Source organism: Paroedura picta, chromosome 3, assembly GCF_049243985.1.
Source record: "Paroedura picta isolate Pp20150507F chromosome 3, Ppicta_v3.0, whole genome shotgun sequence".
Taxonomy (NCBI): Eukaryota; Metazoa; Chordata; class Lepidosauria; order Squamata; family Gekkonidae; genus Paroedura; species Paroedura picta.
The window spans coordinates 144,245,188-144,261,173 of record NC_135371.1 but is presented as its reverse complement, the minus strand read 5'-3'; the positions used below and the strand labels follow the sequence as shown (position 1 = coordinate 144,261,173).

The window sequence follows — 15,986 nt, the reverse complement described above, 5'->3', positions numbered from 1 at the left end:
GAGGAAGACAGAATGTTGTTTGGAAAGAAAAGTGCGGAAGGTGGGGGGACCCCAACATCACCCAGCCTTGTTATTGTTGTTAGGTGCGAATTCGTGTCTAACCCATCACGACCCATGGACAATGATCCTCCAAGCCTTCCTGTCCTCTACCATTCCCTGGAGTCCATTTAAGTTTGCACCTACTGCTTCAGTGACTCCATCCAGCCACCTCATTCTCTGTCACCCCCTTCCTCTTTGGCCCTCAATCACTCCTAGCATTAGGCTCTTCTCCAGGGAGTCCTTCCTTCCCAAAGTATTTGAGTTTCATGTGGCCTTCTAAGGAGCAGTCAGGGCTGATCTCCTCTAGGATTGACTGGTTCGTTCGCCTTGCAGTCCAAGGGACTCGCAAGAGTCTTCTCCAGCACCAGAGTTAAAAAGTCTCAATTCTTTGACGCTTGGCCTTCCTTATGGTCCAACTTTCACAGCCATACATTGCAACTGGGAAGACCATAGCCTTAACTAGATCCACTTTTGTTGGCAGGGTGATGTCTCTGCTTTTTAGGATGCTGTCTAGATTTGCCATAGCTTTCCTCCCCAGGAGCAAGCGTCTTTTAATTTCTTTGCTGCAGTCAAACCTGCATGGAGCCCAGGAAAATAAAATCTGTCACTACCTCCATTTCTTCCCCATCCAGCCTTAGCCCCAACCAAATGCCTGGTGGAAGAGTTCTGTCTTGCAGGCCCTGCAGAACTGTGTAAGCTCTGGCAGTGCCCTCAGCTCATCCAGCAGCAAACTTCACCAGGTAGGGGCCAGGACCAAAAAGGCCCTGGCCCTGGTCAAGGCCAGGTGTACTTCATGGGAGCTGGGGATCACCAGTCTGTTAGTACCAGCAGAGCAAAACACCCTGCAGGGGGCACAGGAAGACAAGAGTCCCTCAGATATGTAGGGCCTCAGACGGCATAAGGCCTTGAAGGTCAATACCAAAACCTTGAACTTATCTAGAACACCTCCAAGATGCTCAAAAAAGTTTTAAAATATCATATTTATTGGGCACACATAAAACATCTCAGTGTATACACCACAAATGCCAACAAGTTCAGACCTAACTTGTTTAGATTAGCCATCCCCAACCTTTTTCCGGTTGAGGACCACCTCCGGGGGTGGGGGAGAGCTGCTGGCCTGGACGCCGCGCATGCACGTTTTCGCCAGCAGGTGGCACTAACGCACATGTGCGGCAGCTCCGCTGGAGGCCGCGCCTGCCTCTTCCCCCCTCTCATAGCAAGAAGCTAGCCGGGCCATGAGTGAAGCTAGCCGGGGTCTGGCGAGCTTCTCGCTGCAGGGGGGGGGGGGGTGAGGCAGGCTAGCGGCCTGGTACTGAGGCCTTCATGGTTTAGATCATAATTATCTTCATCAGAGATCAATATATAGATACACAAAATTGTATATAACAATTTTTTTTTTCAATTTACAGCAGGTAAGGAAAAAACTTCTTTAATCTGATATGGCTGGTTCTGGTTCTGTAAACTATTCAAATTCGCCAGCAAATATTTCCTATTCCTCTCCTAGGTATTGGAAAATCCTGCTTTGTGCTTCTCTGCAAAAAGATCCAAAATGATTAAAGAAGTCCACCACCACCCCACCACCCCCGTCATGAATGGCATCGCCATATCTTTTGGGCAGTGAATTTCATTCACAAATGATATGTTATATGAAGTAGTTTCTACTGCCCATTTCACTGAGTAACCCTGAATTCTACTGCTATGAGTGTTCCCTGCCCCTTTCCACAGCCCTGGCTGTTGAGGACAGGGAAAGATTCAACAAAACGATATAAGAAATGTTGGTTTTAACTATCAAAGGAACCTGACAGAGGGGCTCCATTTTTATTGGCATCCCTGGGTCGCTGAAAACATGTAGATCCACTTTTAGTCGGCAAAGATAGCCAACTACTTTATACCTATACTTGGAACTGAATACATGGTATTGTTTGCCCAGCATTAACAAGACACATGGATAACAGCTTTCCCAAATGAGGAGAATATCTTGTTACCTTTTCATATTCTTCTAGGAGTCCTTTCCTTTTAATATTTTTCTTGGCTAGGTAAATTGCTGGGGTGGGGGGAAGAAAATACACTTGGCTTAGTAAAAAAAACCCAAACTTGCATAATTAATAAGGTGATCCCTTGAGAAGAAAAGGACAGATATCTAGCATGACATTTCCCCATAGTGACCCCGCTGTGGGCACATCAATAAGACATTTTTCAGGGTGAGGAGTACTAAGGCGGGGGGGAAATAATTTGGCTTTTTATTTGGGTTGAGGAGGTGAATATTTCCCTGACCTATATCTGTGTAATGAACCAAATGCATGCTCTTCTTAAAACCGTTTTGTCGATGCTGGTGTCTTAGCAACACAGCCCCCTGACAGCAGCTACAGAGAAAGGTGAGGCTGGTGAGAGCTGAAATGTCTCTGACAGTCTGGTCCACAAACCAAATAAGCTCTTGGATATGGGCTCACTTAGTCCCAACATTTTTCTGGAGAAAATGTAAAACTCACTTTCTGCGTAAGAATAAGCAATATAAGGCCCAATTCAACCTTACAGTTAGTGGCATGGTTGGGGTTGCCAACTCTCAGGTAAAGATTGGAAATCTCCCAGGATTACAACTGATCCCCAGGTGACAGAGATCAGGTCACCTGGAGAAAATGGCTGCCTTGGAAGGTGGACTATATGGCATTAGACCCCATGGAAGCCCCTCCCTTCCTCAAAACCGGCCCTCCTCCTGTTCCACCCCAAAAATCTCCAGGTAGTTCCCAACCCAGAGCTGGCAACCCTAGGCATGGTAACCACTTAAAAATGCAGCCACATGGAGGTGATTCCACATGGTGGGAATACACAGAAGCCATTAAACATGAAATAGCATCAAACAGACTTCAGATCAGTAGCACACAATTTTAAAAGCTAGTAAAATCCCACACTGTATAAAATGTCTCATTGAATAGAAGAAATGGACCTCAGCCTGTGTGATTTAAAAGGACTGCTTAAGAACACTTAAGGCCTTGAGTACACTTCAGAAAAAGCAAGGTGTTACTAATGTGTTTAAATGACAGCTTCCTGTAGGCTTCTCAAATGAAAGCTCTGGATGCCAGAACAGGCCCATAGCCCGGGGGGGGGGGGGGAGGGGACACTCCACCTGAAATGTGTCCTTCCACCAAATAGCCCCCTCCAACCAAACAGTTTCAAGAACAAACATTCCCAGAGCCAATATTTCCTGCACCATGTTTCCCTCTTTCCTTATGGACCACAGGGACCAGAAACGAGCATAGGAAGGCTCCAGCAGGTGTTTTGGCTCTTGCTGTAAATTAGATCCACAGGACAGGGTGGAAGCAGGTAGAGATTTTTTTCAGGATGATCTCTGGACTTCTTTCTCACAGAGGCTTAGCTGTGCAATCAGCTCAGGCGGCTATGTTCAATCTGCAGCCTTCAAATCCAGCCATATGGGTGCTTCTGCTGCCGATTGGCTGACCCACCATGAACTTGGTCCATGCAGCAGCTTCCCTGCTGCAGCCTTAGCATCCTTCTAGGTGCTCCATGTCTCCTATTCCCTTGATACCTCATCTGATATTCCCTTGATGCAGCCATTCTCCCTGCTACCCCAACACAAGCACCGCAGCCAACATGGCTTGTCCTTCTGGGTGAGCGAGAGGCTGGGTGGCTGGCCTCCCAGATCTTATTACTTACCATAATCTGTATCTTCTGCAGCCCATTTCTGTGTTGGCCAAAAGTAGGGTGTCTGCAGAAAGCCACACAAAAACAGAGGCCCAAGTTATCATTCCTCTAAATCATACCTGCTGATTTCCTTTCAAAGCTTGTTCCTTTGCTTATTTTAAAATGTATATATCACGTATTTATAGATAATACTGATCATCATTCTCTTGTCATTGTAAAACATAAAGGTCAATGAGATTATTGCAGACAACTCCCTCAAAATGCATGGATCCCTGTGGAAACTCCAGAGGCTAATGTTTTGTGGCCTTTTCCCAATCCTTTGTTGGAATTTGTAGGAATACCTTTGTAGGAATCCCCAAGATGATGATGATGATAATTTGTTTGTTTATATTATTTGATTTATAAACCACCCCTCTCTAAAATCTGGCTTGAGGCAGTGCACAACATAGTTATCATCAGTACAAAATTACCAATAAAAACAATAAAGCAATAAAGAGTATAAAACAATGACCCTGAATACTTTGTTGTTCATTTCTTGGGCACCAGGTAACATAATGCTGTTCTATCAGTGGTGCTGGGGTTCCCATACTCCTTCCTTAAGGAGATTTGCCTAGTTTCTTCTCTATTGAATAGCAGATTATAGGCCAAAATCACATGTAACTGTAAATCCTGAGCTTTCGGGGAGGGTGGTATAGAAATACAATAAATAAAATAAATTAGCCATTCTTTGTGGCCATTAATCTATCACATGTGCATACCAAAAACAAGAGAAGGCCTAAAAGTGCTTTAAGTGGTACGTGCAAATTCAAGGCTCTTCTTTTCCATGGAAGCTCCTGCCCTATCTGAATATTTTTCTTTTTTTAAACATTATTGTTGTTAGTTCTGCATCACTACTGTGTCTCTGTTAAGAGTTTCACTGTGCTTTCATCTTTCATTTGTTGTAATAAATGAATAAATCCATGCCAACTCCACAACACACCGCAGTCCATGTGTTATCATCTGCCTTGGCCATTGCTCCACTCACCTGAAATCTGTAGAGGCTGCTGTCTGGTTTGAGTGTGAGATTTTTGGGGTCTTGAAGAGGATAGATATATCCATACTTGACCATCATACATCCCAGGTTTAATGCCTCTATAAAGGAAAATATTGACTGCTGTGGTTGGTGCACACAGAGTAAAGCCAAACATTTAAAAGCAATCCACAGTTTAACAAAAAGGAGAATCCAGACATTCTTAAAACACTTGCAAGAGCCAAGTTTGATGTCCCTTCCTACCTTCACCATCAATCTTCAGGCGCTGCATAATCCACTGGAATACATCAGAACCTACAAAGCAAAGAGAACAGGGGATATTAAGCACTGCAAGAAACTTCGCAAAACATCTGCAAAAAAGATGTTTGGGTTTTTTAAAAATTCTGTATGTGGCACTGGTTTTGCCATGTAAGGAAGGTTTAGGGGGGGGTCCCCCTCAAACCTCTGTGGGTTCCACTGATTACAGAGAGCCAATAACCACACTGAGACCAAATAGCTGAAAGAAGGAGAGGATTTAGTCAAAATCATTCCAGAGCTACATAAAACCAGAGAATCAATACAGAGACACTGTGTGCCAGAAAGCAAAGGAAGACCCTGTCTAATCCCATCCCCCTTCGGCTGGGAGATTAGGTTATTTGTAGTTCTCTAGCAGGATCCCTCCCGATGGAAACTGGGATCTGTGAGAATGAGACTGGTGGGCTAAGCAACCATTTCCCTTTATACCCAGCAAGGCACCTTTGAAGAGTTCTGGCTAGGCAACAGAAGATATGTAGATCTGACCATTTGGCCCAGTGTTGCTTTGGTATGACTGGAGCAGGAAGAGACAGGCTGTTAGATGTTATCACAGATCCTTCCTGGGAAGCCTTGACATGCTGTTTTAGTGCTGAGGTGTCTTTGTTTTTGGGGACCTAGAGGTGAGCCAGCCTGTCCACACCTCATGGAAAACACATTGTAGTATTTTTGACTCTGCATGGCATTTTCTGTGCTATGACTTTTTCCTTTATGCCGGTTCCATTGATGCTTTTTATGGCATGTATATATATACTACTGTGTTTTCTGTCTCCTCCCCTGAACTGACTTAAACCAATGGCTGAAAAGAAAGCCCATGAACTACATTCCCACAAGATTCTGCCAGTAGCATGTGTTAGTCAGGTGACATTACTGCTTACCACAGACTACCAATGAGCTCCTAATACAATGGATGAAGTACCCTCCCACTTGATGAAAGCTCTCTCAAATGCATAATACATTCTTTCGGCCACCATCTGAGTAATGCTTTAGACGCCTTTTTGTACTTGGCTATCAGATGGTAAGCTCCTGATAGAAGCTGTAAGCTGGATGTTGATCTGTAAGATGATGGATGGCATCTGGAGTGTGATGTAGATTTTCAGGAGTGTTGGAATGAGTGAAGTATACCTGATGTACACTTATTAGTTCCCTTTGGGGTCGCTGTATCTAATAAACTGGCGATCCCCAGCCCACATGAAGTGTACCTGGCCTCGGCCAGGGCCTTTTCAGTCCTGGCCCCTACCTGGTAGAATGAGCACCTGGATGAGCTGAGGGTTCTGTCAGAGCTGTCACAGTACCACAGGGCCTGCAAGATGGAGCTCTTCCACCAGGCATTTGGTCGAGGCTAGGGCAGGAAGATCTATGGGTCCCTCCCCTCCTTCCAGATGTCTTTGGCATCTGGACATCATTACCCGTATTTTCCGGCGTATAAGACGACTGGGCGTATAAGACGACCCCCCAACATTTCCACTCAAAATATAGAGTTTGTTACATTACATTACAGTACTATGGGCCACTATGGGCAGCTATGTCTATCTCAACTGAAGTGCACCCGGCGTATAAGACGACCCCCCCACTTGGAGGCATGTTTTTCAGGGGGAGAAAGTAGTCTTATACGCCAGCAAATACTGTACATCTACAACCACCCACCCTGTAGTACAGAGTTAGGTGGTGGTAGGGTTCGTTGTGTGTGGGTAGTTGGGGGAGGTGATTGTTAAATGGTATATGCCTGCTGCTGTATGGTATTGTAGTTAAGGATTTTATTGTGTTTTATTGTACTGTTCTGTTTTGCTTTGTCTTGCAACCTGCTGCAAGCCAGCCTGGCCGAGATTAGTGGGTAATAAATAAAATTAATAAATAAATGACTAAAATAAATATTTATATTCTGCCATTTTATCCAATTTTGTCTTTTGACATCTATTCATCCTAATTTCTATTCTGATAGTTTTATATGCCAGTTAAGGATTTCTGATTCTGAAGGCAATAAAGCAGTCTTTAAAATTTGAGACTGACTGATAGTTGTGCAGTTTTGGTCAGAAATTTAGTTTACGTGCTTGAGCAGCATCATTCAAACCTGGAGCATGATGCTAGGGATGCCATTTAGTAGACTGATTAGCAAGAGGCTATGACCTCTATGGGATGACTGCTGATAAAAGCGTCACTGGTACGTACAATACCATTGATGTAACCCAGGCTAGAACTGAGTCATACTGGTAAAAGAGACACTGAAGGGTCTCACTGTTCATTTGTTCTTTTTTACCTGATAGAGGAAGTTATTAGTTTTTGATGAAAACAGTGAGTCACCCTCGTATGGGAGGTCTTCATGCCCTTGTCTCAAACTATGACTGCCTGTGAAAAATTATGGGCGAAGCCAAGGTTAGCAGAGGCATCTGCCCCATGTTTCTTAGCTGCTTTGACAAACGGAGAGGTTCTGTTTGTAGAACCTTCACCAATACCTTCTGCAGCATAGGATCTAAGTCATAAGTACCCCCATGCTGTTCCTGTTTACTTCCTTCCTTGGCTGGGCAAAAGATTTGGCGTATACAGCAAGGGATAAACTGTAGCAGATTATTTACAACATGCTCCGTTCTTTGTAAGCAGGTAAGAAGGTGACATCTTGACTGAACATAGCTGGCATAAATGAAGAGTAAAATGGAGAGTACAATGGTTGTAAGCACACTGTAATGACAGATCCAAGGTATCAAAGCACAGCTACCTGCCTATTTTCTTATTCAGTGAGTTTTGAAGGAGGGGAAGCTGTAATTTCCAGCCATAGAAATAGGTAGGATATTTTGCTCTTTTTCTGTGAACCAAGCATAATGGAAAATTTCCTTATCATGACCTTCTATTCTTTGTGGTATCAAGATGGCAGTCACAGCTCCCTGGAAGCAACTTTCTCTTGGCTGGAAATGCTGGATGGTTGTGACCACCCTCCTAACACCACAGGGAGAAATAAAATTATTATTAACACCAGCTGCCCTTATATTGACTTGTTTCCTTTCCATCCAATCAGCATGCACAAGTTGGCAGACATTAAAATATTTAAGCAGTTGAAATATAAACAACACTAGAAGGAGGGCCAAAAACCATGATTTGGGGTATGCCAGATGAAACAAAAAAGTCTTCAACTGCTGATGAAGGACACCAGTAGAGAGAGAGAAGGGGATCTCCCTTGGAAGAGAGTTCCAAAGGTTTGGGGCCACAACAGAGAAGGCCATTTTTTAGGTTACTACACATCAACCATCATATGGTAGAGTCAATTGAAACAGGGCTTCCAAAGATGACTAAAGTGAGACAGATTTGTCAGTCTCTTGAATTGAGCCCCAAAGTAAATTGGAATGAATAGGGGAAATGATACTGGAGTGACATGGTTCCTACAACCCACTTCAGTCATCACTGTGAGAACCCAGCTCCTTCCACCAGCTGAGACCCCCTTGGATAGTTATTTTGGACTTGGGTTGTTTTAATAGGCATGCCCTTTTACAGCCTTAATGCGAAGGGGATCTGAAACTTGGAGAGTCTCAAAAGCACCTGGGTACAGCCGTGACATTGGAAAACTCCAGGAATGGATAGAAAGGATATGCTGGCATTACAAATTGATTAAGTGCAATCTCCCCAGCACAGGGTCAGTGACAAAAGACTTTTCAACACTGGAATATACCCGCATACTCCACAGGGGTCTCCTTATCCCAAGGAAGTTGTTATTGCCAATGCCTGGTCCCTCCCTGCCCCCCCCCCCAAATCAAGGAGGACCCTCAAGTCATTAATTTATTCTCCATCCAGTTTCAGGAGCTATTATGACTCACCCAAACATTTGTGTCCGTACAGATCTGGCTCACATCAACCTAATTAAAGTATGTTAATCACGTTGCCCCGCCCAGGTGGATTTGGCTAATAATGACATAATCAGGATATTTTCCCCACTTTTCCCCAGCAACGTTTGACAGCAGTTAATTTTACACCAGCTAGTGAGATTCAAACTTTTTTCTTGACCCAACCCAAAACCAGGATGACCCAAGTTTCACTTATCCTGGTATAAAAAGATAAAAAGATTTACAGGGTCCTGTGTTATTCTTTTCTGGAACCCTTAAAGTAATTTCCCCTTCTCTGAGTCCAGTTTGGGTCACAGCATACTGTACCAACTGTATCTTCCGGACAGTATTCAAGTATAAATGGCCAGTGTTGTGTTCCGTTGTAGGTTATTGTCAAAGGTCTCTTACCAGTCATAGCATGTGGAATGTTAGTGATCATGACTCTCTGAGTAATCAATTTGATGCCAGAATCTGGATCCTGCATCTCCACTAGCAGAGGTTCACACTGCAAATTATAACAAATGCATGTTATGAATGAAACAAAAGGAAAGGAACAGCTTGAGTGCAAAAACTAAACACAACACAACACAGGATAGAATAAGAAAATTCCATTAGCCTCAGTCACCTTATCTGGAGATACAAACTACACATTGCAAATTTTGTATCCTTTGCCCTGAGCCTCCAGGAAGGGGCAGGGTATACATGCAATAATTATAAATAAAAATAAATAAATATTACGTCCATGCTGATCTCCCTTTCCCATACTCTGCCCTTCCAGGAACTTCCTGAGCTAGAGTTGGAAATCTTATTAGTCAGACATTGATTGTCTGTGTTCTTCTGGCCACAATTCAAAGTGCAAGTTATTAATCTTTGAATTCCACAGTTGAGGCCTAGCAATGTGAAATTTCTAGAAATTTTGATGCTATGGGGGGAAAGTGTTATTTTCTAATTCCTCTGAGCCATTTTTGAAAAACTTAAGTTTATTTAATATATTTTTAAAACCTAAACATTTTACTGTTTAAAAGAAAAACACAGAATTTACGGGGCAATCCTAAGCAAAGGTACACCTTTTTACCACAATCGTAGTCAACAAGCTTCAAAATGTATAAGGATTGCACTGTTATTTGTTTATTTATATTTCAGTTTATATCTTGCCATACCCCCACAGTGGCTCATGGTAGGTCACAATAATCCCACAACAGTAAAATCCCTACTTAACAATCTTAAAACTCCCAGTATAATACTGACCCTTGATGGTGAAAAACTCCCCCCCCCCAAGCTCAACAGACCATTTGGCTCAGGGGGGCAACCACAGGGGGAGCCCAGTGACCTGGCAGCTCAGCAAGAGGCCCAGATCTTTCTTGCCCTGGCCTCAACCAAACACCTGGCGGCACAGCTCCATCTTGTAAGCCATGCAGAACTGCAAAAGCTCCATCAGGGCTCTCAGCTTTCCCAGGAGCTCATTCCACCAAGTGGGAGTGAAGACCAAAAAAGCCCTGGCCCCGGTCGAGGCCAAACAAACCTCCCACAGGCTAGGAACCTCCAACAGATTCATACCCACAGAGCACAATGCCCTGAGGGGAACATAAAGAGCTAAGCGGTCCCGCAGATATGAGGGTCTCAGACCACGGATGGCCTTGTTAGCACCAAAACCTGGAATTGATCCAAGCTGCAACTGGCAACCGATGCAGCTGCCGCAGCACAAGCCAAATATGGGCCCTCCAAGATGTTCCTGTGAGGACCCTACCAGCCACATTTTGCACCAGTTGCAATTTCCAGGTCAGGGACAAGGGTAGGCCCACAAAGAATGAGAAATCTAATCTGGAGGTGACCACTGCATGGATAAATTGGCCAAGCAATCTGAGGACAAGATACAGTGCTACTAGCTTTACTTGGCACAGATGGAAAAACACTGTACCTGCTACTCCATGGAAAGGGAGGCATCCAGAATCACCCCCAGATTCCTGGCTGAGGGTGAGATGTTAAATTGCACTCCAGCCAAGGTGGGCAGGTGCGCTTCCTGATCTGCTCCTGCCAAGCCTCCATTTTGGAGGGGTTGAGTATCAGACAACTCTGCTACAGCTTCCAAACATCTGGCAAATGTATCTGGGAAGAGTCTGGGTGGCCATCAACAAGGAGAGAGAGCTGGGCATCATCCGCATATTGGTGACAACTCAGCTCATAGCTCTGGACCAGCTGGCCCAGAGGGTGCATAAAATGGTTGAACAATGTTGGGGAGAGAACCGCCCCCTGGGGAACCCCACAAGGGAATTGACAGGGATGTGACAGCTCTTCCTCCACTGGGTGGCCTGACTCTTCTCCTTCCACATGAGAGTGCCCTGACCTAGGGAACCTGAGGCAAAAAAGGGAACATGGAGACATCCATGCTCCCTTGCTGTAGGATAACGGAGGACATGAATCGGGTAGCCCATGGCTGGCACCAACATCATCTGGAAGTGGGGACTTGCCCATCAACCAGATGAGCACCAGCCCAGACCTAATTCCCCGTGCAGAAAAGGTTCATGTGATAACCATGCCAGAAGAGGTATTGTGGGCGGACTTGGCAAGATTCATGTTGCATCAATGACAGCAAAGCACAGCATGAGAACAGCAGCATATGAATGCTATCCCTGCCAGTCTCTAACCTGCTTGCTGCTGCTTCCACTGTGGAGCACAATTTTATGCCAGACTAGCAAGAAAGCCCATTGTAACCAGGAATTAAATGGGTGCTAGGACCCAGGGGACGCTGGCAGGCGCAGATCTCTCTCTCTCTCTCTCTCTCTCTCTCTCTCTCTCTCTCTCTCTCTCTGCCTCTCTCTGTGTGGCAGCAGGAGCCATAGCAGGTAATCTGGGCTTGTTTTCAGTTTGGCAGGAATCTCTGTGTCTCTGTATCTCTCTCTCAGGCATCTGAGATCAAAGTGGCTAGTGTCCAGGGAAGAAGGAGGGTGGGAGCTCTAGGGGCAGGGCCAATCAGGATGTAGCATGGCCCTATTCCAACTCTGAAACCCTGGACTGATTCCACCCCCCAGGCTGTTTCACAAATGCGTGAAACTGCCGCGCATGCATGTTTGCGGTCGTACATGGCGCAAACACGCATGCGCATTTGTGCCGACGGCCGTGCTTCCCTCTCCCCCCCAAAAAAAAAGAAGCTTGCCGGGCCGCAAGCTAATTTGCCGCTTTGGCGGCTGATTTGCTTGCAGCCTGGGAAGTTTCTTACTGCGGGGGGCGGGGAGAGGGAGCCACGGCCCAGTGCCAAGGCCTTTGCGGCCCGGCACCGGGCCGCAGCCCCGTGGTTGGGGACCACTGCTCTAGAGGAACACATCTTCATAGTCTGGAGATGAGCCATAATTCCAGACTGGATCCCAGATCCTAACTGGAGGCTGGCATCACTAAAAGAAACCCAAGCCAACCATGTCTCTAATTTACTAGGAAAATTTCAAGTGAGCAAGGAGCAAACTGAGCTAAGTCCAGTGGTGCTGACAGTATCACAGGGATTGGCTAGCTCTGATATTCTCTACTGCCTGGGTCAGAGGCAAGTGGAACCTGAGGTCCTGCCAGTGCTGCTGGGCTCAGCTTGTTCCTGAGCCCCTTTAAAGACCTGAACTGTCCCTGTCTAAGCAAGATGAATACAGGTTCTCTGCAACAGGAAAGTGAACGTTACCAAAGACATCCACTCTAGAACTTTAAACATCACACTTCAGATTCCTACTTAAAAAAAAAAGCTCATCAGTCTTAACCTTTAAAAATAATTGGAAGCAATCAATAAAGTTCAGTAAAAATTTCCCATAACAATAAGAATCTTATTTCAAGCATCAAGAAGTTTTTAAAGTGCAGTCTCTGCTTCATCAACCAGTCTAATTTATCACACTCTATTCTATCTTAAGCCGGCAAGAACATGTAAGGCTTTCAGTCTATCCCCACCAGACTGTCAGAAAGACTGCCATCAATTAAGAGCAAACAGTTTGTTCAGAAAATCTACACCAGTCCTCTGGAGTACAACACATTGATTCTCTGAACAAAATGCTTCAGAGGCATGCCACTTTTCTTTCCCTGCTGAGTACTCCCTTGACATTAAAAAATAATATCTATCAAAATAAAGGGAGATTAACTGGGAAGCTTCCATTGAGTGCTGCCAAATGACTCAGCCTCAAACCCTTTGCTGAGGAAAATTTAGTAGGTGTTTCCCCACCCCCCTTCCTGGAAGAGAATCAAATGCTTATCAAACCTTTCAAAATATTAAACGCTGACATCCATGGAGGTATGTCAATAGTCGCTTAGAAAGAGGATCAAACTTATTGGCTTTATTTTCAAATGTAACTAATGAGAAAATGTGGTTTCTTCTTCCTGGAACAAGACTTCAAAATCCTCAAGCTCGTGTCTTTCCCCTCCCACACTGGACAAAAGGCCAAACTGTAATTTGTTCTACTGCGTATAAATCAGGATTCCAGGACTGCTTCTTGTTTCTTCTGATTTGGACATCATAAGCAAATTGTGGTTTGTTAGGACCAAGTAACGCTTCAAGAAGGGAGAAACAACATGTGTGCCCAAGGATTTCCAGTACTCGTTCCATGCTCACAGTGAGAAACATATTTGTTATTTCATCTGAGTGTAATGATAAAGAGGTTATCCACCTTTGTCTTTGCTGTTTTTTGTAATTTTGTAAAGCATTTTATAATAGAGCTGTGTCTGGCAATATAATTTAAATGTCCTGCTCTTTCAGTCATAAACTATAATGCTCAGCTGCTCTGTATTGGTATTCACTTGAAGGTACCGCTGCTCTAAATGGCTGCTCTAGGAGGTAGAGCCAGCCACAAAATGATTGTCACAGCTTAACATCAGTAATATAGGGCAGCGGTCCGCAAGCTTTTGCTTGCTGCGGACCGCTGCAGCATAGTGGGTGGAGAGGGCGGCCCGGGGGCCCGCGCACGTGCGGCAGCCCCAGCGCAAACGCGCCTGCGCGGACTGCGCCCAGCAGGTGTCCAGACCCAGAGACATTATGAAGATGGGCCACATGGTGGGCTGCTTTAAATAGAGAGCTAGGGGTCTAAACAGTGGGCTGCCACAATATGCCTACCTCCAGAATAATGACCAAGCCATCTAAAAGTTTTTTGAATGCATTCATAATATTCAACTAGGACTCAGAATTGCACGTTGCCACTATGTGTGCATTTGGTTCATGAAAACCGAAATCTGCTTCAGTTACCAGGACAGCTCACCCCAAAAAAACTCAAATTATTTTGGCTATCCTTTGGGCATATTCAGCAACTATACCGCTGAAATGGTTGCCAGCCATTTAATCTTAACAGCTTGACCGAACAGTCCACCGAACAGCTGATACGTTTAAATGGCCAGCAGCAAGTTAAAGTCTCCTTTTCACTCCCCTCACCTCCCAAAATGAGGGAAGCAAAAGGGACCACTGGAATGGCTGCCATTTCGCAGGCTCTGAGGGACAGTTCAAACCGGAACCCCCAGCCCAGCTCAAGCCAATCCTGCAGAGACTTCTCTCCACAGGATCTGCTGTTTGGTAGGCATTGTGGGGATAAGTTCAAACTGGGGGACCCAGCATAGTTTAAGCTTACCTGCAAGGAGACTTCTCTCCATAGCAGGCTTTCTCAACCAGGGTTTAATGAAATCCTAGGGTTTCTTGACAGCCATGGAATGGTTTTGCAAATGTGTGTGAGTTAATTAATTTATATATTTTTTTTTAACATTTGTTAAATGTTTATTGGGTGATGTGCTTCTCCCTCCCAAAATGGCCAGTGATGGGCCTGGAGGGATCTAAAGGGAGTGGAGAGGAGTGGGGAGGGGGTGGGGTGGGGCCCCAAGTCCGCATGTGTACAACTATGCTTCCCAATCATATTCTGGATAATTACACCATTTCTCGGGTTTCTCAACACCTGAAGAATGTTTCAGGGGTTTCTCAATGGTAAAAAAAGTTGAGAAAACCTGCTCCCTAGGATCAGCTATTTGGTGTGTGTTGAAATGGATCGTGGTCCCTCTAAATGTCTGGGAACCAAAAATAAAATTGGCGTCCCTGAATACTTTCTGAATCCAAATTCCATACTTATATGAGAATCAGGTATAATGGATCCAATATACATGAACCCCAAAAATACTGGGTGGCGGTGCTGTACATGCCCAGTGCCTATTAGTGAGTATTAGAATATTAGAAAGTATCAGAAAGTGATTTCAACACATTATCATTGTCCAAATACATTTTATGAACTACCCACTTGTGTTCTGAGGCAAAGAAAAATTAATAAAGTAACTGGTGTTGAAAAAAACAAATTACTGCCATCAGACCACAATCAAATAAGGAAGGGGGGAACCCAATAATGAATCAATAATAATAATAATCTTTAAACCGCCCGCTCCGGAAGAGCAGGAGGAATAAACGAGTAAGGGCAAGTGGGGAGGAGTTAGGGCGGGCCCTGTCAGGGATAAAAACTCGGAGGGCCCAATCAGGAGTCGCAAAGCGGCTCCTGATTGGGGCCTCTGAGTGTCCATCCAGGCCCACCCATTCGCGCGGCTCCCCATTGGCTGCTTCCCCCCGGCCAGAGACTCACAGCACACACTGACCTAGCAGCCGACGCGGTGAGTCCTCCAGCTCCCGTACTCCTCCTCCTGCTTCTCCCGCCTGCAGGACCGGCCTCGCCAGTCTTGCGGCTGGGAGAGCCACCGGCCATCATTGTGTGTGTGGGGGGGAGGCGCTCTGCCTCAGAAGGCCTCAGATGGCTGCGGGAGGGCGAGCTGCTCTGCCTTCTCCCGGCCGCTGGAGTGGCCTCGCCGCGTCACAGATGCTGTGCGGCCGCTCCAGCAGCTGGGAGAAGGCCTCACATGGCCCCAGGTGTGTGTGGGGGGAACTGCTCTGCCTTCTCCCGGCCGCTGGAACGGCCTCACCGCGTCACAGACGCGGCACAGCCGCTCCAGCGGCCAGGAGTAGGCCTAAGATGGCAGCTGGTGGTGGGGGGAGCTGTTCTGCCTTCTCCCGGCCGCTCCAGCGGCCGGGAGAAGGCCTCACATGGCCGCGGGTGGGGGGGAGCCAGGCTCTAGTGCCCGCTGTATTAACACTACAGCGGACTTTATTTCTAGTAATAATAATAATAATAAATATATATATATATACAAATCTGTATCTTCATCAATATCAATAATAA

At 45.5% G+C, this 15,986-nt stretch overlaps 1 protein-coding gene across 3 annotated transcripts in view; it reads right to left on the bottom strand.

The window, feature by feature from the left end:
* The window catches only part of RGS9 (regulator of G protein signaling 9), a 54,146-nt gene that overhangs the window by 26,945 nt on the left and 11,215 nt on the right, over positions 1-15,986 (bottom strand). For all 3 annotated transcript variants that reach the window (XR_013229507.1, XM_077328374.1, XM_077328375.1), the window contains exons 2-6: positions 9,238-9,334; positions 4,973-5,023; positions 4,724-4,830; positions 3,712-3,763; positions 2,025-2,083 (exon numbers count right to left, since the gene is read on the bottom strand). Coding sequence is in view for 2 of the 3 variants with exons in the window: in XM_077328374.1 (XP_077184489.1) it covers positions 2,025-2,083; positions 3,712-3,763; positions 4,724-4,830; positions 4,973-5,023; positions 9,238-9,334 (366 nt within the window). In the remaining variant the exon portion in view is untranslated. The remainder of the gene's footprint in view (positions 1-2,024; positions 2,084-3,711; positions 3,764-4,723; positions 4,831-4,972; positions 5,024-9,237; positions 9,335-15,986) is intronic.